Source organism: Paroedura picta, chromosome 10, assembly GCF_049243985.1.
Source record: "Paroedura picta isolate Pp20150507F chromosome 10, Ppicta_v3.0, whole genome shotgun sequence".
Taxonomy (NCBI): domain Eukaryota; kingdom Metazoa; phylum Chordata; class Lepidosauria; order Squamata; family Gekkonidae; genus Paroedura; species Paroedura picta.
The window spans coordinates 86,066,476-86,087,565 of NC_135378.1; the positions used below are offsets into that span (position 1 = coordinate 86,066,476).

Below are 21,090 nucleotides of genomic sequence, written 5' to 3' on the forward strand. Positions count from 1 at the left end.
AAATCCAGCTGCAAAAGCACATGGAAAGTTTCAAGGCTCTTTAAAATTAGATTTCCCTCTTGTGCAGGGAAGCCCAGCTGGAAGAGCACCCTGGGAGAGGCATGCAAGTTTTGATGCACTGGAGGCCCATTCCGCACACGCAGTTCAATGCACTCTCCATGTGCTTTTGCAGCTGGATTTTTCTTGTGCGAAGGAGGAAAAGCCACGTCCAAAGTGCATGTGTGTGGAAAATGAGCCGTCGTTTCCCTCTTTCGCCCAGGAAAATCCAGCTGCAGACCCATGGAAAGTGCCTCGCCATCTACCATGCCCTTTGGGTGTGCTTCTGCGGTTGCATTCGCCTGCGCAAGAAAGGGAAGTCTAGATTTAAAGCGCCGCTTTCGCCCAGGCAAACCGAGCGGAATTCACTCCCGAGGCGCTTCCCCAGTCGATGTGCCTCTTTCGGCCACCGGGTTCCGAAGCCCTGCAGACGTCGAGCCGCCTCCTCCTTCTGTCCCGCAGGAGATGCCGGCGCCAGACCCGCGCCCGCTTTCCCGGGGCCCAAGCACTGGGGCGCCCCCGGCCGGGCCAAGCGGGGACTGCTCTGCCGGGGGAGGGGGCGTCACTCCGGTTTCGCTTTCGCTTGCTCGAGCCCCCGCCCCAAAAGAGGAGCCTCCCCAGGAAGCCCCGCCTCGCTGCGCCGTCCCATGCAGAGTGGGGGGCCGACCCCTTCCCAGCCCCCCCCAGCCCCTCCCCCCTGGCGTCTCTAGGGCGGCTCCGGCCCCAAAGGGAGCGCGCCGGAGTCGGGCGGCCGAAGCGGAGTGGGCGTGCGGGCGGCTGGCCTCCTCCGCTCCTCCCGGGCTCTGGCGCGATTGGAACTCGCAGCCGGGCGGTCCTGGGTTCGAGTGGCGCCGCGACAGACCTGCCAGGTCGGCCAGCGGGATGGGATCAGTCCTTGCGGGGAGGAAAAGTTTGGGGGAAGCCCCCGGCTAAGCGGACGGGGTCTGCTGGGAACAGGGTTGCCAATCTCCCGGTGGGACTCGGAGGTCGGGGAGCCTGGAGGTGTGTGGCTGGAGACGGGGGAGGACAGGGGCCGGTACCGCCCACCCTCCAAACCATCTGTGGGCGGCTGCAAAACTGATCCCTGGAGGCTGGAACTCTTGACTCCAGGGAGGTTGGCATCCAGACCTGGAAGAGCCACTGGCTTGCGCACGACCGCAATTAGTTACTGTGGAGAAAGTGGGTGCTTTGGTGCATGGGCGGAATGGCCGGATCCTCTTGCAAAAGGTCGCGGGGTTATTTAGTCGGGGTGGAGATCAGGCGCCCACCTTGGTGGGATGATCCCCGGAGGAGATCGGGGCCCCGACGGAACTGAGTAAGTCCCGCAGGCAGGACGGAGCTCTTCCGCCAGGCGGCTGGAAAGTCCCGATAAACAGCGGATTGGAACTCCCCTCCCTCCCCATCCCCCCCCCCACACCTATACCGGCTCCTTACCTGCACCTGTGCCATCAGCCAGAAGGTAACAATACCGGTGCTGAGGTTGGAGAGTTTGCCGTATTTTAACATTTTGTACATATTTATGTTTTCATGTAACCAATGTTTTCCTTGTTGTATCCTGCCCTGAGACGGTCAGTCAAGAGGGCCAGTATAAAAATCTACATATAGGGTGTATGTGTGTGTGTATGTATATATATATATTCACCAACCGATGACCACTCAGTGGTACAAACCAAGAAGCAAAACACTCTTTCTGGGCTACCAGATCCCGGATTGTTAACCGGTGGTTAGGAGGGATCAGGAGGTGAATTTCCTCCAGGCCACACTGACCAAGGATTTTGGTTTGGGGGGTGGGGCATCCTCTGGCCATGAAATAGGGGTCACTGTGGGTGGGCAGGTAGTTATGCATTTCCTGCATTCTTCAGTGGGTTGGACTAGATGACCCTGGGGGTCCCTTCCATCTTGATGATTCCCTGAAATAATAATGGCTGGAAACCACACTGGTTGAATTGGGTTTTCAAAGGACTTCCTAGGCAGCCAATGTCTGTATTACATTTATAACATGTGGAATATGTCGAATGTACACAAAATCCAAAAAAGAAAAAGCAAACAAATTGCATTCTGATGTTACATTGAGATGAGTGAGAGGGTTGGGAGTGCATAGCACAGGGGGTTGGACTAGATGACCCAGGAGGTCCCTTCCAACTCTAGGATTCTGTGATTCTAGGTGGCCTAAATTACCTTGTTTAAAAAGCTACAGAAATTTCACGGGGAGAATATATGCATGACAATTTCAGCAAAGGGTAAAACAACATCACTTGTATATGGAGCAACTTACTCAAAAGTAGTGCAAACCCAATCCTGCATGGTGTCATTTCCTGCATTGTATAAGAGGGGGTTGGAGAAGATGACCCAGGCCCCCACCCCTCCTCTAGCTTTGCATTTCTCTGTGTTTGGTGCTGATATATATATTCATGCAAATTATAAAGTCAGAAGAGGAATGACAAACATCAAGAGGTAACCAGAGACGGGATTGCAGGTGATGGGGATTGTCTTTTGTGGCGCATGGGAGCATGAACACATTGGGAAGATGTGGTAGGGAGCGCAGGCAGATGGAAGGGGGTTGAGAAGTATATGGTTCCATGCGCAGAGCGAATGCGTTTCTTTTTTCTTTCCTCTGAATTGGTTGTGTGTGTGCAGAACTGGAGCATGGGCTTTAGGGCCGATTTGCACATGCTTTTTAGAACGACAGCTGAACGGGTGAACTGGTTCTGCTGAACTGGGCGAGCTCGGGCTGGATCTCAGAGCAACTGCGCATCATCGCTTGAAGTTGTGATGTTCAAGCAGTGAGCGAATCTATCTTACAGTGTTTTGCTGGTGTCTGTGGTGGGGAAGGGCTTCTGCAAAGACTTGCAAACCTGCCTTTCCGGGCAAGAAGTAAAATTTTCCTCCTGCTCCAATCGAACGCTGATTGGCTTGCTTGCTTGAGTCGCCTACGTTGGCCTGTTGTCAGGGGCTCTGTGCGCAGATGTTCTCAGGAAGTGGCCGTGCTGGTCTGTGGTTGCAAACAAAACAGCGGGTGTCCCGTGTCGGTGAAAAGATCAAAACTTTGGCGCAGGCTTCATCCACAGAAGCCGTGCAAAATGGCTCATCAGATTGCAGAAGCAAAGGAGGGTGAGTTTAGCATTTGGATGGGAGACCACCAAGAAAGACCTGCAGGCGGTTTGGCAGAGGAAGGCCGTGGCAAACTACCTCTGCTCCTGTATGGCTCGAAATGCCCTGATTCTGGACCTATCCTCAGTAGCATCTTCTTTTTCTTAGTTTCAGGTGGGAAGCCGTGTTGGTCTGAAGTAGCACAACAAAAATAGCGTCCCATGTTAAGAGAGTATAAGCATTTGCTATTTTATCCACCCTCCCTCCTCCCACTCCTGTACTAGATTTCTAGGGGGGTTGGTGGGTTGCAGACCACCATGGTTTTTAAAAGTATTTAGGGGTCTGTTTATTGTACATATGAGCCTCTTGTGGCGCAGAGTGGTAAGGCAGCCGTCTGACAGCTTTGCCCATGAGGCTGGGAGTTCGATCCCAGCAGCCGGCTCAAGGTTGACTCAGCCTTCCATCCTTCTGAGGTCGGTAAAATGAGTACCCAGCTTGCCGCTGGGGGGTAAACGGTAATGACTGGGGAAGGCACTGGCAAACCACCCCGTATTGAGTCTGCCAAGAAAACGCTAGAGGGCGTCACCCCAAGGGTCAGACATGACTCGGTGCTTGCACAGGGGATACCTTTACCTTTACCTTATTACATGGATGGATGTCCAGGATTGTTTTAATGGGGCTTTTAATACGGAGAGTTGTAACCTGCCACGAGCCAATTTGGGAGTGGCGGGCAATAAGTCTAAACAATAAATAAATAAAGAGGTCTAAACAATAGCACCTGTTAAGACCAACAAAGATTTATTCAAGGCGTGAGCCTTGAATAAATCTTTGTTGGTCTTACAGCAAAAGCTCACGCCTTGAATAAATCTTTGTCAGTCTTAACAGGTGCTATTGGGCTGTATTTTTGTTGTTCTTTTTCTTGGTTCATGGTAATTTATGCCAGGATTGGACAAACTGCTAGTCCTTAAGGTGTTCCCCAAATGCCTGCCTTCACCCCCCACTTCCTAACAGCTGTGAGAGGAGACACAAAATTTGCAACTCAAGTGTGAGTATGTGTTCATGTGGAGGGGAGGGAGACAATAAATTGGGAGATCAAAGCACGGGGATGGGATGGGGGAGTGAAAACAGAATGACCCGTGTCTCTTTTGTTTATGAAGATGTGTGGGTCTTTTTCAAAGCATGCTCTTTTTCAAAAACAAACTGGGAATCTCCTGGCCAAGTCAACCCAGACAAGCCCTCTGGAACGTCTGCCAAAAAACAGTCCCCTTTAAGATCCCCCAAATGTTAAGCAAGGGGTTTTGTGTGCATGCACCCTTCCTCAGATACAGGCGAACGGTTCCCTTAACCATTCCCCATAACTGGAGTGAGGGTGGGGTGTTAGTTGCTTAAAGTCAAGATACATAAATCATTGGGTGATTAGAACAGCGATTGGATTAAGAAAGTTGGTAAGAAGAAGAACAATGTGTTTATACCCTGCTTTTCACTGCCCAGAGGAGTCTCAAAGCCTCCACTTCCTCTCTCCAAAACAAACACCCCTGTGAGGTGGGTGGGGCGGAGAAAGCTCTGTAAGAACTGTGACTAGCCCAAGGTCACTGAACTGAGTTGTGAATAGCTGCAGATCAGCATACAAATAGCGCCCGGACCCTTGAAGATGTGGCTGGTGTTTAAGGTGTGATTGGCCTCGATTTGTTGCTTAAAACAGCTGGTGATCCACGAGTCTGCGGAGGGGGAGGGTGGAATGTAACTCAAAAGGGAAGCATTTTCTTTTATTGAAAGTTGTTTTGATGTTATAGTCTGTATAATGTTCCATGTAAGTTATAATGTTCTGTGTAAACCGCCCAGAGCTGCAAAGAAATGGGCGGTATAGAAATCTAAACAAATAAACAAACAAATAAATAAAGTAAATGGATGAATTTGCTGGTGAAAGGAAGGGTCACCCCCACCCCCCATGGGATTGCTTTATGGAGGGGCTGCAGATGCTCTTTCCAAAGATAAGGAAGGGCAGACGAATTCTGCAATCAGCCACCGGTTCCATTAACCGGAATTGGAAAGTATGTAAAATAAAAATGGGTATAGCCTCATTTCCATCTCCGGCCATTCCTTGCTTGGAGCATTTGTCAGTGTGTTGTCACCAGCGGTCTCGTGGAATAAGCAGCTGGCTTCAGGTGGGCTGCTGAGGGGCTGGCATCTTGCATGGTGCCTGACCCTTTAACAGTTCCTTTGTGTATTGAACGCTTGGCCATTCTTTGGCCTTTGAGCCGGGCGAAGTGGTTTGGGCAGCCTTATTGGGAAAGGAGACTTTGGGGGAGATCCCTGCTTTTATGGGTCAGTCGCCCTGGGGCTTCCCCACCGCAGAGGCATGCCTGGGCTTGCCCACTGCAAGAGCCTGACAGGAGACAGCTGAATTTGTTTGCAAGGTAAATGCTTCCTCTTTTCCATTTGTTTTCCTTGCAGGGTCACGGTCAGAAGAGCCTCTGCCCCCTCTCCCCCGGATCCAAAACACAGAGGAAAAAAATGTCTGTGTGACACAAGATAGGGGTATAATGGGGTTGCCAATTCTTGGTTGAGAGATTCCTGGAGATTTGGGGGTGAGGCCTGGGTGCTATAGAGGCCACCCTTCTGCCGCTCGTAGATTAGATCCGCCTTTCTCCACTGTTTTACTGCTGAGAACCCCCTGAAATATTCTACAGACTTTGAGAAACTCCAGAAGTAGCATCTCATAGGCCCTTTTGGGAGAAGGGGTGGGTTGACATGACCATACATGATCATTGTTGTTAGTTGGGAAGTCGTGTCTGGCCCATTGCGACCCCATGGACAATGATCCTCCAGGCCTTCCTGTCCTCTATCATTCCCTGGAGTCCATTTAAGTTTGCACCGACTGCTTCAGTGACTCCATCCAGCCACCTCGTTCTCTGTCGTCCCCTTCTTCTTTTGCCCTCGATCGCTCCCAGCATTAGGCTCTTCTCCAGGGAGTCCCCCCTTCTCATGAGGGGGCCAAAGTATTTGAGTTTCATCTTCAGGATCTGGCCTTCTAAGGAGCAGGCAGGGCTGATCTGCTCTAGGACTGACCGGTTTGTTCGCCTTGCAGTCCAAGGGACTCGCAAGAGTCTTCTCCAGCACCAGAGTTCAAAAGTCTCAATTCTTTGACTCTTGGCCTTCCTTATGGTCCAACTTTCGCAGCCATACATTGCAACTGGGAAGACCATCGCCTTGACTAGACGCACTTTTGTTAGCAAGCAGGGTGATGTCTCTGCTCTTTCGGATGCTGTCCAGATTTGCCATAGCTTTATACATGATCATATCACCTGACATATGTTTAACAAATTTTAAAAATATATAACAAATTTATTAACCCCCACCCATTTGGGAAACCCGTTCAGGGCTGCCCAGAAACCCCACTCTCCTCAGCAAATGCATAACATATCCTGGAGTGGACAAAAAGTTGTCATAATACTTTGAATGCGCACAAAGGGAGCACAGAATGCTTGAATAATCACAAGCAGGAGTTTTGGTAGGTTCAAAGAAATGGACGGCCTGCTTGTGAAGGAGGTTAGAACATCTAAAAGTCATAAATTAGGTAATTCTAGCTGCGTGTGGGAACAAAGGTGGAATGTGCTTTCTGTGCAAGAAAATAGGAGAGCAGATGGGTCTGAAAGACCCAAAGATTGTCCACCCCCCCCCCCCGCTCCTTCCTGTGTGGCCAGATAAGGATGGGGGGGGGAGCTCTGCGGGATCTAACAGTCCCTCTCTTGCTTTCTTATCTAGCTGGCCAAGTGACTTTTCACTACTGGGCACGAATCTTGAGGGTTTCGTATGTTATCCTGCTTTTTCATTCATATGTTTGGGTAACGTGTCGAGCAGGGTTTCCAGCCTCCACGTGGGTGTGTAATCGTGATCTCAAGCTATAGTAAATAATGCCTCCAGGAGTGCAAAGTAGTAGTCATTTCATAGAATGATAGAGTTGGGAGTTCCAGGGTCATCTAGTCCAACCCCCTGCACAGTGCAGGAACTCACAACTACCTGCCCACCCACGGTAGCGCCAGTTTCATGCCCAAGTGACCCTCCCACCACAAATCTCAAGAATCCAGCCTGGCCTGGAGGAAATTCACCTCCTATCCCACAGTGGCAAGCAACAAGTCCCTGGGTGTGCAAGGAAAGGCCACAAGAGACAAACCCTGGCACATCCCTACCTGCCCACCCACTCCCCATCTTCTGCCTAAGTCTATAAAATCTAGCATTTATAAGATATCACCAAGGCAATCATAAGTAATAACCAAACAATGCTGTAAATTTGTGTACACTAGTACAAGAATACAAAAAGTTTACAACTTTTTCTGATGTTTTTGCGACTGTCTTTCTATTTATTTTCTCTGTCTCTCTGTCTGTCTCTGTCTCTCTTTCTTTCTTAGAACTTTATACTGCCTTCCCATGCAGTCCAGGGCGGTTTACATGGGGTCAGGGTGGGATACATAGAATGTTATACACTAACAGTAACAACAATATATCTACAATTCCAACAGTAAATAAAAGTTTATATTTACAGTAAATATAAGTGCTTAAACTCGAAAGCTCCCACCTTGAATAAATCTTTTATTGGTCTTAAAGGTGCTATTGGACTCTAATTTCGTAGTGGAGTCTGTTTCTGAGAGCTTCCAATTCAGTCCCCACCTGAGCAAAGGGGGGGGGGGCTGTGTTAGTCTGTCTGTAGCAGAAGAAAAGCACCAGAGTCCAGCAATACCTCGAAGACGTGAGAGTCCCTGCTCCCTTCTTCAGATACAGCAAGAGTGGGAGTCCATCTGTCCTTATACCAAAGGATTGGAGGAGTTTTCATTCTGTGCAGCTGATTGTAGTGCCTTCTATGGGGACAGATCAAGAGAGGGGACGTGTTATTCTGTCTGCAGCTGGAGACAAGAGCCAGAGTCCAGGAGCACCTGAAAGACCAGCAGAATTTGTGGCGGGGAGGGGCTTTCGGGCGTCATTGCTCACTTCTCCAGATATCTGCACCAGAATAAAACTTGGTTGGTCGTTCAGGAGCCACTGGGCGCAGACTTAGTTCTGTAATTTGTGTGTAAAGGTTAAGATGACCCTCTCCTTTTAGGGGGCCGCCAGATGGCACGGTCATGAAAAAGCCTAGCCCTGAGTAAATATCGTATTTTATTCCCTGTCAGAGGACGAGCCAAATGGTGTTTAAGGTCAGGATTTTAATTGGCTGGTGGAGAGTGGAACTCTGCTGTGGAGAGCTTTGGACACATGGTTTTCGTCCCGCCTCCTCCCCCCCTGCCTCCCTGTCTCTCCGGAGCAGATAAGCCCGTACCTCAAGGACAGCTTTCGTAAATATTTGGGTGGAATTTTACTGGCATCCAGTTCCTGATAAGTCCCATAGCAACAGACGGCTGGACCAAGGGCAGCCAAACAAATATTCCAGATATCCGGCTTCCTGGGAATCTGTCTTCTATCAAGAATTGCTAACAACTTAGAGCAGGGGGAGTCAAACGGCGGCCCTCCAGATGTCCATGGACTACAATTCCCATGAGCCCCTGCCAGCGTTTGCTGGCAGGGGCTCATGGGAATTGTAGTCCATGGACATCTGGAGGGCCACAGTTTGACTACCCCTGACTTAAAGAATGGATGGCCGCAGGGGGATCCAGATGCCACAACGGCCCCATATCCAGCCCAGGCTCAAGCAAAAGCCTGACGGAAGAGCTCCATCTTGCAGGCCCTGCGACACCCAGAGAGCTCCGTCAGGGTCCGCAGCTCTTCCGGGGGCTCCTTCCACCAGGTAGGGGCCAGGAGCGAAAAGGCCCTGGCCCTGGTTGAGGCCAGGCGTGCTTCCTGGGGACCCAGATCCTCAACAAAATTGTGCCTCCGACATCTTTCTGAAAAGAATTATTTATTTATTTATTATATTTATATACCGCCCTCCCCGGAGGCTCAGGGCGGTTACCTAATAGAACTATTACCTAATAGAACTGTTTATATTTTTACTAGCTTGAAAGCACATTGCATCTAGGAATGGAAGCGCGCTAGCGGAGGGCTAGGGTAAGGGCAAGGCCGGCGGGTGGGCGTCATGGTGTGTGGCACCCGAGTCTGTTGCCCTGGTGGGTGCTGGGACGATGGCTGCAGAGGTGGATGGGATGCCGTGGCTGTTGGGCGGCGTGGCGGGCTAGTGGGTAAGGCTGGGCGGTGGAGCAGGACCGTCCCCTGGAGCGAGCCAGCACCTGTCCACAATGGTGGGCGGGTGCCTCATGGGTGGCTCCTGGAGGTGGGTGGTCCCTGCAGAGGTGGTCGGGCTGGCATGGCAGCCTGGCGGGGTGGCAGGGCAGCGGGTAAGGCTGGGCGCATCCGGGTGGGCCCGTGTGGGCAGAAGTGCAGGCTAGACAGTGGACATGTCCCCGGACAGGGCTCCACCCACAGGGGCTTTTCGCAAATATTAGTCAGAAAAATGGTAAGGATAATATCAGACATGACCGGTGTTTGTACAGGGGATACCTTTACCTTTAAGTGTGTTTTCCTTATCCGCTGGGTGTGGGCTTTAGAAAAATTGAATTTGTGTCTGACTCCTCTGAGCCTGCAAACTTCTGACTGCGTCAACAGTTCTTCACCAGCGTGTAAAACGAATCGGGATTTTGGACGAGGGTCTCTCAGTCCCCCTAAACGTTTCATCTTCTGTCCCTCCTCTCAAACTCGTCTGTCTCTTTGCAGGAGAAGGCCGGAGCCAGGCTGAAGTCCCGCTCTCTGTGGCAGCCATGCAGAAACGACCCCTGGGAGACGTCTACGACTTCTCTTCCGAAGAAGCCCGGAAGCTGCTGCATAACAAATTTGTCGTGATTTTAGGTGATTCCAGTGAGTATCTTGGCAAACTCTTTTAATCGTCACCTGCCCTGGGACCATGGCATCCCGCTCTGGGACCTTTGGTGTAGGTCCAGGTTAAATGTGCCTAGTGGTTAAGAGCGGCACCTTCTGACCTGGCAAGCAGGATTTGATTCTCCCACAAGGGCCTCCCCCAAGCCCCATGAAGACAGGATATCACCGCCCCAGGCATAAGAGCTTGAGGGGCTATGTTGGATCAGTCTAGTGGCCCATCCAGTCCAGCACTCTGAATCACACAGGGGCCAAAACCCAGGGGCCCTCAGGATGCCCACCATGGGGCCAGGACTCCAGAAGCCCTTCCCACCGTGGCCCCCCAAGCACCAAGAAGACAGATAATCGTTGCCCCTGAGAGAGCGTTCCAACTAGCCCAGTGGTTCTCAACCTTGGTGTCCCAACTCCATCTGGGGTCGCCTGGCCCTTCCGTGGGGTCCCCAGGTTGGTGGCTGCCGTGGCGGCCGACAGCAGTGGCCGGAGTGGGTGGGGGCGATGGCTGGACATTCTCCTCCAGCCGGCCCCCTCATCGCGCCATGCCCGCGCACGACCAAATCCTTCCATTTAATGTCAGCGGCCAGCGGCCAGCGGCCAGCCGAGTGACTCAGCAAGGAAGTCAAGGGGCCTCTGCGCCAGTACCAAATCTTCTCTTTTCTCCCCCCTTTGCAGTTCAACGGACGATTTACAAAGACCTGGTGCGCTTTCTCCAGGACGAAGAGCCGCTCACCCTAGCCGAGCTGACGTGCAAAGTGCGCTCCCCTTTTGGATCCTTAGTAACCCCTCTTTTCTCGTAAACCTCTTGCACATAAGCCCTGCTTCGGGCAGCCGCTGTCATGCTCATTGTCGCATCATGAATTTCACCGTCAGCGGTCTGAACTGTGGTTTGTTGGTTTGCTTTTTCGACAGATGAGCCAGGCGGTAGTTACTAAGGGCGCCCGTGAAATCTAGCCCAAACTCTCTCGCTTCGCAGGTCTTGTTGTGGTTTTGTCCTTCTGACAAGGAAGGTTCAGTTGGGGGAGTTTACTTACACTTGAGCCAGCTTGGTGCAGTGGTTAGGAGTGCGGACTTCTAATCTGGCATGCCAGGTTCGATTCTGCACTCCCCCACATGCAGCCAGCTGGGTGACCTTGGGCTCGCCACGGCACTGATAAAACTGTTCTGACCGGGCAGTGATATCAGGGCTCTCTCAGCCTCACCCACCCCACAGGGTGTCTGTTGTGGGGAGAGGAAAGGGAAGGCGACTGGAAGCCGCTTTGAGCCTCCTTCGGGTAGGGAAAAGCAGCATCTAAGAACCAACTCTTCTTCTTCTTGTCCATGGGAAGGGAAGGGGAGAGAAGCCCCCAGCCTTTCAACCTAGGGGTATCAACCTCACGGTGGCACCTGGGGATCTCCTGGAATTGCCTCTGCTCCCTGGCCTACAGCCATCATTTCCCTTGGAGAAGGTGGCAGCTTTGGTGTATGGCAGCTTCGGCCTGCCACGGTCCTTCCCTTTTCCGGACACTGCCCTCCACAGGCTCCACCCCTAAAATCTCCAGAAATCTCCCAAGCCAGAGCTGCACCTCGGTTCCAACCACCGACAGCCGATCGGCCAGCACCTGGAAGTGCTTTGTGGTTTCCACCACCTAGAATTGCAAGGCACATTTTCACGAGTCCTCTGCGACCGTCTGCCACGTCCGCGGTTCTAGGAGGGGATGACGGCCGCCGGTTTAACTGGCTTTGAAAAAAGAACCAGGAGGAGGTTGTGAGTCCCCATGGCTGAAAGGTCTCTCTTTGGCTGCCCGCATCCTTGTCCTGGAAATTGCAGCTGGTGCAAAATGTGGAAGCAAGAGTTGTCACTAGGGCACCTTGGAGGACCCACATCCAGCCTGTGCTGAGGCAGCTGCATTGGCTACCAGACCGCTGCTTGTAGCTTACTGGGAGTAGGACCCCATTATACCATTTTTTGCACCGCTGAATGGGGCTTCTGTTCTCTCTGGTGTGTCCCAGACGTCTGCGATCTTATTGCGTTGTTCTTGGAAAGGTCCCATTTTGTCAATTGCGTGGACTGACTCTGCGGAATAGGCCCTGCATATCCATCCATCAGAGCCTCTTGTGGCACAGAGTGGTAAGGCAGCTGTCTGAAAGCTTTGCCCATGAGGTTGGGAGTTCAATCCCAGCAGCCGGCTCTGGGTTGACTCAGCCTTCCATGACTGGGGAAGGCACTGGCAAACCACCCCGTATTGAGTCTGCCATGAAAACGCTAGAGGGCGTCACCCCAAGGGTCAGACATGACTCGGTGCTTGCACAGGGGACACCTTTACCTTTACCTAACTAGATATCATGAGCTTCTTGTGGTGCAGAGTGGTAAGGCAGCAGACATGCAGTCTGAAAGCTCTGCCCATGAGGCTGGGAGTTGGATCCCAGCAGCCGGCTCAAGATTGACTCAGCCTTCCATCCTTCCGAGGTCGGTAAAATGAGGACCCAGCTTGCTTGCTGGGGGGTAAACGGTAATGACTGGGGAAGGCACTGACAAACCACCCCGTGTTGAGTCTGCCATGAAAACGCTGGAGGGCGTCACCCCAAGGGTCAGACATGACCTAGTGCTTGCACAGGGGATACCTTTGCCTTTACCTTTATCCATCCATCCATCCATCATCTATACCGCCCTCCCCGGAGGCTATGAGAGAGGCAGAGTGGAAACCTGTTTCCGTCTAGTCTTTGCCTGACTGACACTCTTGTCAGCAGTGACCTCGGAGGGGCCAGGCGTTGACGTCGATCTCCACTTTGCAGGGGTGGCCGCGCTTCTGGAACGATCACCTGGTGGAATTTGACGAGCTGCACAACGAAACGCATTACCGGGAGGTTCGCCAGTACCGTTCCGACCACCACCTGGTGCGCACCTACTTCATCTGCCAGGCTTACTCGGGCTACGTGGAAAGCATTCTGGAAGACTTTAAGGCCGGTCCAGTGCCCGACCTCCTCATCCTCAATTCCTGTCTCTGGGACCTCAACAGGTAAATTTGGGGATTGCCGGCCTTCCTGCCTGCCTGGGAGCCTCCATGACGCCCGCAAGGCTTCCTGGGTTGTCCCCAACAAACTTCTCTTAGCCGAGGCCCAGGGAGAAGGTGCTTAGCATATCCTGAGCCTCAAATTGGCATCCGTCAGAGATGATGAAGATGGTAAATGACATCATTTTTAATCTGCCCTTCTGAAATGCTTGTGATGGGGGGTGACAACACTGAAACCCGCATACCTGTTTTACATTTTAAAACCATTACAGGATACAAATGACCACCTCTAGAAATCGACCAGGTTGGTGGAGTGGTTAACAGCGGCGGTGTCTCATCTGGTGCACCGGATTGGATTCCCCGCTCCCCCACTTGCAGCCAGATGAGTGACCTCGGGCTGGTCACAGCCCCGATAGTGCTGCTCTCACCGAGCAGTCCTGTCAGAGCTCTCTCAGCCCCACTTACCTGACAGGGTGTCTGTTGGGGGGGAGAGGAAGGGAAGGCGATTGTGGGCTGCTTTGAGCCTCCTTTGGGCGGTGAAAAACGGGATATCAAAACCAACTTCTAAAATTTCCGGACCGGGGAATCCTCTGGCAGGGAGCCAATCTTTTCTTATCCTGTTCCATGAGGACCTCTAATTTCCTTCCCCCCCTCCCCTGACTTGTTCCCTGTTTCCCTGTCCCCCTTGCCTCTGCCCTTTTCCTCCTTCCTTCTCTGCTTTCCTACACTCCAGTCACTCTACCATTATCTGCTCCTAATCTTCAACTTTCCCTCCTCCATTCCCTTTACAGAGGGAAAATTGGGTCCCAGTTGTATGAGGGGAGAACCTGCAAAAAGTTGCACTAATTTCCCCCTGTATCCCCTTCCCCACACTATTTCCCTTTCCCCCTCCTCCTGGCATTTCTTGTATCCTCCCCTTTCCTTGTTTCTTCCCCTCCTTCCCCTCCACTAAATCTGCCCTCACCTGCAGTAATCTATCCGCCGTCTTTCCGTGCAAAAGAACACAAAGTAGGCCCCTTAGTTCTCTCCTCACAGTAACTTTGCAAGCTAAAGATAGGCTGAGAATATGCATTCTCCTAAAAAGGCCAAAATAGGAAAGGGCCTTCCCCCTCCCCCTAGCTGAAAGAAACCAAGGCTGAAAGGCTGGCAATGCTTTGTGGTTGCCTAGCGATGGCCACGGAGGGCATCTATTCTTAAAGCTAAAGCTGCTTTCTGTTATATTGGGAGGTTTTAGTGCTCCCAATATAGATTATTCAGCAAACTTGGGGCATTTTTGGGCTTATAGAAAGATCTGCCTCGTTTCTTCACAGCCCCAGTCTCTGGTTTAAGTATCCGTGGATTTAGCCATTTTGGGAATGAGATAGATTGATGACGTAATTCATACAGGAAGCTATGAAAAACAACTTTGGCTCCTAAATTTTTGGACTGGCTTCTATAGGCAACAAAAATGGCGTGACAATGGAGCAAGAATCATAGGAGTACAGATATAAGGAGAGAGTAAATTAGTAGTAAATTAGTATACAGTGTCACAAAGGCACCCCCAAATATGCAGCATGATAGTGAAGATTACATATTTGTGGATGCCTTTGTGACAGTGTGTACTAATTTACTACTAATTTACTCTCTCCTCATATCTGTCCTCATATGATTCTTGCTCCATTGTCGGGGGAAGTGAGCCTGCACACGAAAGCTCGCACCTTGAATCAAACTTTGTTCGTCTTAAAGGTGCCCCTGGTCTCTAACTTTGTCCTGCTGCTTCAGACCAGCATGGCTACTCACCTGAATCTCTCCTAGCATGGCATGGCTAGTACACCTGGCATGTAGAGAGGATGGGATGCAGTCGAAATCCACTTAAAACCTGGGTTCTGGTCAGGGCGGAGACTCCAAACCTGACCTACAACGCTAGTTCGTCACACTGATCCTTGGTGGTGGGTTCTCAGGAGTCCTGATGGCGTTCTTCTCCTACACAGATACAATATCTATTCCCCCGAACGCCTGGCAAAGTCCTTCAGAGAGTACCGAGAGAACCTGCAGACGCTGTTCTGGAAGTTGCACGACACTTTACCGGCATCCTGCCTTGTTGTTTGGAATATGAACATGCCGGTTGGTCCCGACGTCCGGGGAGCGTATCTGAATAAGGGGGTAGGAGATCCCTGTTTCTTTGTTCTGGGGACCTGATGCAGTGAGGTAGACACCTCCAGGCTGGGGGGCTCGCATGACAGAACACCTCAACCCATGCAGCTGCTTCACGGGTCCAGGAGAACGTTTCTAGCCGAGACTTCACGCCAACTTGCCAGTTCTCTCTATGCAGAGCAGGTGTCCCCAGCGTGATATTCATGGGCACCGTGCCACTTTCTGCCATGTTTCTCGGTAGACGCTAAAGTTTTTTCGAAAGTGGGTGGGGCTCTAGTTTGGCAGGCCGTCGGAGAACCGATGGGCGGTACAGATCAAAAGGACATTGTTTTAGGGGCAGCTGCCTCCGTGGTGTCAGTTTGGCTTTTGTGTACTCCTCGAAGAGTAACTCCAGAGGAATTAAAATGTATGGAACAGACCTCCCCCCCCCCAAAGAAAAAAAGAAAATGGAAGTTGAAATAACTGAGAAGAAGAATGTTGGCCTCTAATCCAGTGAGCCGGGCATGATTCTCCACTCCTCTTCCACATACAGCCAGCTGGGTGACCTTGGGCGAGTCACAGTTCTATTAGAGCAATTCACACAGCAATTCTCTCAGGGCTCTCTCAGCCCCACCTACCTCACCGGGAGTCTGTTATGGGGAGAGGAAGGGAAGGTAATGGTAATCCTCTTTGTGACTCGTTCAGGTAGTGAAAAGCGGGGTCTAAAAACCAACTCTTCTTCGAGGTAAAATTGTGGGAAAGCAACCGGTGGGGCGGGGGTCGTGGGGGAGGTACTGTGCAGGTCTCTTCTGTTCCTTCCCAGAATACCGAGGTGAGTTCCCCTGGAAAAAATGGCTGCTTTGTAATGCAGTCTCTGTGGAATTTTACTGAGGTCCCTTCCTTGGTCCAACGTGGCTTCTCTCCTGTTCTTATGTTGGAGGCTGTGATGCTCTGTCTTCTTGGTGCTTGGGGGGCAACAGTGGGAGAGCGTCTGGGGAGTTCTGGCCCCATGGTGGACCTCCAGATGGCCCCTGGGTTCTGGCCACTGTGTGGACACAGAGTGCTGGACCGGGTGGACCACTGGCCTGGTCCAGCACGTCTTCTCTCATGTTCTGATGCTTAGCTTCCAAGTTGTGACAAGAGAGGGCTAGTCTCTTAAGATGGCCTCAAAGCGGTGGATATTATTCCGAAGATGGTTAGCTGCTTGTGGATTTCCTGGAACCCACATCCTAGCCTCATGTGTCCCCATTTGGATTGTTGATGGGGCAGGTGTGGTGTAAAAGGCAGGTTTCACCAGCTGTACCGTTGTATTCTGGCCGAATTAAATTCTTGCTATGACTTTCATCGATTCTGCTCTTGGGTAGTCTAAGAACCGCCCAAGAAGCGCTGTCTCTCTTCTTGGAAAAATTGTATGGCATATCCCTCCAGGCAAGACCCCCCCCCCAAAAATGAGAGACCAAAGGTAATGAATAACATCATAAGAAATGTTGGGGCCAACCAAATCAGCACCTGTTAGGTTGGGCCACGGAAAGGTATTCTGTGGAGTCTGTTAGGGCAGGGGTAGTCCACCTGTGGTCCTCCAGATGTTCATGGACTACAATTCCCATGAGCCCCTGCCAGCAAATGCTGGCAGGGGCTCATGGGAATTGTAGTCCATGAACATCTGGAGGACCACAGGTGGACCACCCCAGTGTTAGGGTACCCTCTAGCAGTACTTTCTGCTAAGTTGCCTCGATTCCTTCGAATAGGCACGGGAGGGGGACTTCAAAAGAGCCGCCCTTTCAAAATCCCACCCAACCCCTCCTCTTCCCTCCACGATCAGATGAAGGGCGTGTCGAAGCCCACGGACGTCCTGATCGCCAACTTCGAAGGTGCCGTCCTGGCCTGCTGCTACCAGTTTGACGTTCTGGACTTAAGCTTCGCCTTCCGCTTCTTAGAGGAGTACCGACACTACGATGGCGTCCACTGGAATAGCGGGGTGCACCGCCAAATCACCAAGCTCCTGCTGACCCACGTGGCCAAGGAATGGGGCGTCGAGTTGAAAAAGGAACGCCCCCAAAACGGTGAGGGGGCAGGGTGGCGACAGAGAGGTTTGCGGTTGCCAGATGTGTGGGAAAGTCTGCCTGCAAACCGCATGATGTAAAAAAATGAAAAATATTAAATATAGGGATAGATGTGTATTTATTTACTATAGAAGAAGGAATAAAAAGCTATTTTTTGTGCCCTCGTTTTCTCTACCCAAAGGAGTCTCAAAGGGGCTTGCAATCGCCTTCCCTTCCTCTCCCCACAACGGTCATCCTGTGAGGGAAGTGAGGCTAAGAGAGCTCTGTGAGAACAGCTGTAACAGGACTGACAGGCCCAAGCTTACCCACACTTCCGGTGGTAACAAGTCTTAACCATTCAGAATAACACGAGCAAGTTAAAACAATATATGAGATAATTTAGATTTTAATTTTTTTAAAAAGAAGCCAGTGATCAACAATTTAAATTTAAATTTAGGGTTGTAGTGGTTAGGAGTGCTGAGTTCTAATTTGGAGGGCTGGGCTTGATTCCGCGCTTCCCCACATGCAGCCAGCTGGGAGACCATGGCCCTGATAAAGCTGTTCTGACCATCTCAGCCTCCCCTCCCTCACAGGGTGCCTGTTGTGGGGAGAGGAAAGGGAAGGCGACTGGAAGCTGCTTTGAGACTCCTTCGGGTAGGGAAAAGCGGCATCTAAGAACCAACTCTTCTTCTTCTTCTTCTTCAGTAATCTCAGGGCTCTCTCAGCCTCTCCTCCCTCACAGGGTGCCTGTTGTGGGGAGAGGAAAGGGAAGGCGACTGGAAGCTGCTTTGAGACTCCTTCGGGTAGGGAAAAGCGGCATCTAAGAACCAACTCTTCTTCTTCTTCTTCTTCAGTAATCTCAGGGCTCTCTCAGCCTCTCCTCCCTCACAGGGTGTCTGTTGTGGGGAGAGGAAAGGGAAGGCGATTGGAAGCCGCTTTGAGCCTCCTTCGGGTAGGGAAAAGCGGCATCTAAGAACCAACTCTTCTTCTTCTTCAGTAATCTCAGGGCTCTCTCAGCCTCACCCACCCCACAGGGTGTCTGTTGTGGGGAGAGGAAGGGAAGGTGACTGTAAGCCACTTTGAGGCTCTTTCGGGGAGAGCAACGCGACATATAAGAACCAGCTCTTAGAGTCATAGAACTGGAAGGGACCTCCAGGGTGATCTACTGCCGCTCATCCCCTTCTTCTAAATCCCAAAGGTGTCACCAGGCTGAAGGAACTTCCCTCTTTGGGTGGCTGGATTCCCAGTTGGTTAGGGTGGTCAGCATCTGCTTTGGGTATAGTAGATTGCAACTCAAGCACAAGGACTGGGTATCGTTGCAGAGATCCCGAGAGAAAAGGCAGAAACGCCAGACTTCTAAATTCCTTAAACCAGGGGTAGTTAAACTATGGCCCTCCAGATGTCCATGGACTACAATTCCCAGGAGCCCCTGCCAGCATTCGCTGGCAGGGGCTCCTGGGAATTGTAGTCCATGGACATCTGGAGGGCCGCAGTTTGACTACCCCTGCCTTAAACATTCCACGTGGTCCCGTTTTCTTAACGAAGCAAGCGAATGATGTATTTTGTGCTCAGAAAGCAAACCAGAACAACAAAACCAGACGGGAAATGGAGTATTGCTTCTATATAATTCCCCCTCCTGACATTTTAGAGGTTTTTTTTTTTTTAATTGGGGGAAAAAAACAAAATTTCAAAATTCTGAGAATCATGAAAGCTTCTGTTGAAATAAATGCGGGCCTTTTAGGTTCTGTGAGACCGAAGTTCGATTCCCGAGATAACGGCCTCCTTCCTTTGCAGGAGTAACCTGGAACAGAAATGCAAAGCCTCGCTATCGGGCACGATCCCCGCTCCACACCAGGCACAATTCCAGCTTCCAAAGTGACGCCATTCCTGACTCCAGCAGCTTCTGTGGATTTATTAACTTTGAAGACACCTGGGAGCCCCCAGCCCCCTCAGGAGGTAGGTCGGCCCTGTTCTCCTCCCTCGAGGGCCACTCGCCCAGGACTTCCGATCAGCGTAGGGGCAGCCCTGGCCTGCTGTCCTGGGGACCTGGATCTCGGGGAGAACTGGGAAGAGTCTTTTTTTTGGGGGGGGGGGGAGAGGCTGCTTTGTCTTTGAGAACCAGTGTGGCATTATGGTTAAAACCAGCCACATGCGGCCAGCTGGGGGACCTTGGGTCAGTCACAGTTCTCTCAGAGCTCTCTCAGCATCACGTGCCTCACAGGGTGCTTGTTGTGGGGAGAGGAAGGGAAGGCGACTGTAAGCCACTTTGAGACTCCTTTAGAGGGTAGAATTGGGGTAGAAAAAACTGGCTCTCCTTCTTTCCAAGTAATGGGGCCCTTCAGCCACCATCCTCTTTTGACCTTTCTCTCTCTCGATTTGTGTCCCACAGAACTGCAGTACGGCGATTTCCACGGACCTTCTGATTATGCGCTCGATGGAGGTCAGGCAGTTCCCTGTCCTTTCCCTGCGGGTGAAATGCCTCCTGAGGAGTGGAGGTTGCCCGTTCTGCCCCATATGAATTACATGCCTAACGGGGGGCAGGGACTTCCCCCTCCCCGCCCACCCAGGTCTCCTCGAGGTTTCCGGGGCAGGCACCACAACGGCCGTGTCATGCGCCACCAGCGCTTCCACGGGGAACACTACCGGCCTTACGTCATGCGCCCCCAGCGTTTCCCTGGGCCTCACGCTTACCCTCCTCATGACGCCAGCTGGCCACCGTTCCAGGGGCCCCCCTACCCTGGAGAGTGGGGCTGGCGGCCCCCGCCCCATGCCTGAGCCCTCCTTGAATTCTCTGCAGGGACCAAAGTTCTCTCTTCCAGGGGCAGAAGAGTGGGGCTCTCTTTTGCAGACTCAGGTCAAAGACTCACTTTGACCCCCCCCCCCAACCTCCTGGACTAGAGGTGTGGTGGTCCATCTTCTCAGTGCAGCCAAACCACTTCTGTGAAGCCACAGCTGGGCAAGGTGGGATTTTGCAGGGGGCACTGCCCCCCCCCCTGGAGAAACAGATTGTTTCTGCAGGTTAGCTGTCCAGCAATAACTCCTCACTTAACAACGGAAGTATAAATTGCAACTTTTTTCTTCTCCATCTTATTTAGCATTATTTTGCTAATTCTTCTTGTGTCTCCTTTTTAAGGTGACCCCCCCCCCCAAAAAAAAATAAAACAGTATATGTAGCACAATCCTACCTGCTTCCCTTTTTCGGGGAAGCTTTGCTTTTGAAAGTATTAGTTTTTAAGAACGGCGCCGCTTAAAAACCGAAGAGGGATGGAGCGCTTGTGTGGTGTAGAGCCATCTGAGAATACGGTTCTGTTTGAAGGGGGCTGAAATGTGTGTTTGTGTGTGTGTGTGGGGGGGGGGGTTCAAGCCTGGTTTAACTCACCCAGATTTTTTGTGGAAACGAAGGCCTTCTAGGAATGCATGATGCAGCATCTCTATGGCCAGTCCTTCCAGTTGAACCTTTTGGCCAGTGCAATTGCAAGACAGACCCCCCCACACACACACAATGCTTCCCCATAGATGCCTTAATCTCTCCACTCTTTTGCCTGAAGTTTTGCACTAAAGACCTCTGGGGACCCATGACAGGCAGGGGAGAAAAGTAAAACCACTGCTTGGAACAACCAGTGGGGGAAAAATGTGATTCCGTCTGAATGTATTTTTTTTTTTTACAATAAAAGTATATAGCTTGAAAACTCCCAAGAGAGTCTGTTCTTTGGTGCCGGCTGTCGCCGAATTGGATGCCGTGCAAAGACAAAGTTTATTCTCCTTGAGAAAATGTGTGTTGCGGGAAAGTTTTCTGTAAACATCTGCAAAACCACAAGGAATGTGAGAACAAAGGGCTTAAAGAAGGTGGCTTGCGAGGGCTTGACTCCAGCAGGTCCTGCCAGACCAACCTGGTTTTCTGCTTTGATCAAGTGACAGGCTTATTAGATCATGGATTTCAGTTAGGAAGGGACCTCATGGGT

General features: G+C 51.5%; 1 protein-coding gene across 3 annotated transcripts; it reads left to right on the forward strand.

The window, feature by feature from the left end:
• Positions 1-694: 694 nt before the first annotated feature.
• On the forward strand, positions 695-20,820 carry LOC143819522 (PC-esterase domain-containing protein 1B-like). Of its 3 annotated transcripts, none has more exons than XM_077301249.1 (8): positions 695-905; positions 9,829-9,969; positions 10,657-10,736; positions 12,757-12,980; positions 14,945-15,116; positions 16,909-17,149; positions 18,923-19,084; positions 19,518-20,820. In XM_077301249.1, exons 2-8 carry the CDS (start codon positions 9,873-9,875, stop codon positions 19,901-19,903), a joined length of 1,362 nt encoding a protein of 453 aa, XP_077157364.1. In that variant the 5' UTR covers positions 695-905; positions 9,829-9,872; the 3' UTR covers positions 19,904-20,820. The 3 variants fall into 3 exon arrangements, with proteins under 3 accessions (XP_077157364.1, XP_077157363.1, XP_077157362.1); XM_077301248.1 differs by lacking the exon at positions 695-905 and adding an exon at positions 940-3,147; XM_077301247.1 differs by lacking the exon at positions 695-905 and adding an exon at positions 8,744-8,905.
• Positions 20,821-21,090: the final 270 nt, after the last annotated feature.

Bases quoted from the DNA above. Each gene is read 5' to 3' on its own strand.
- LOC143819522 (XM_077301247.1), top strand. From the start codon at position 8,755: ATGGCCGCAGGGGGATCCAGATGCCACAACGGCCCCATATCCAGCCCA. The intron at 8,906-9,828 runs GTAGGGGCCAGG...GTCTCTTTGCAG, and splicing joins CCGGGGGCTCCTTCCACCAG to GAGAAGGCCGGAGCCAGGCT. The intron at 19,085-19,517 runs GTAGGTCGGCCC...TGTGTCCCACAG, and splicing joins GCCCCCAGCCCCCTCAGGAG to AACTGCAGTACGGCGATTTC.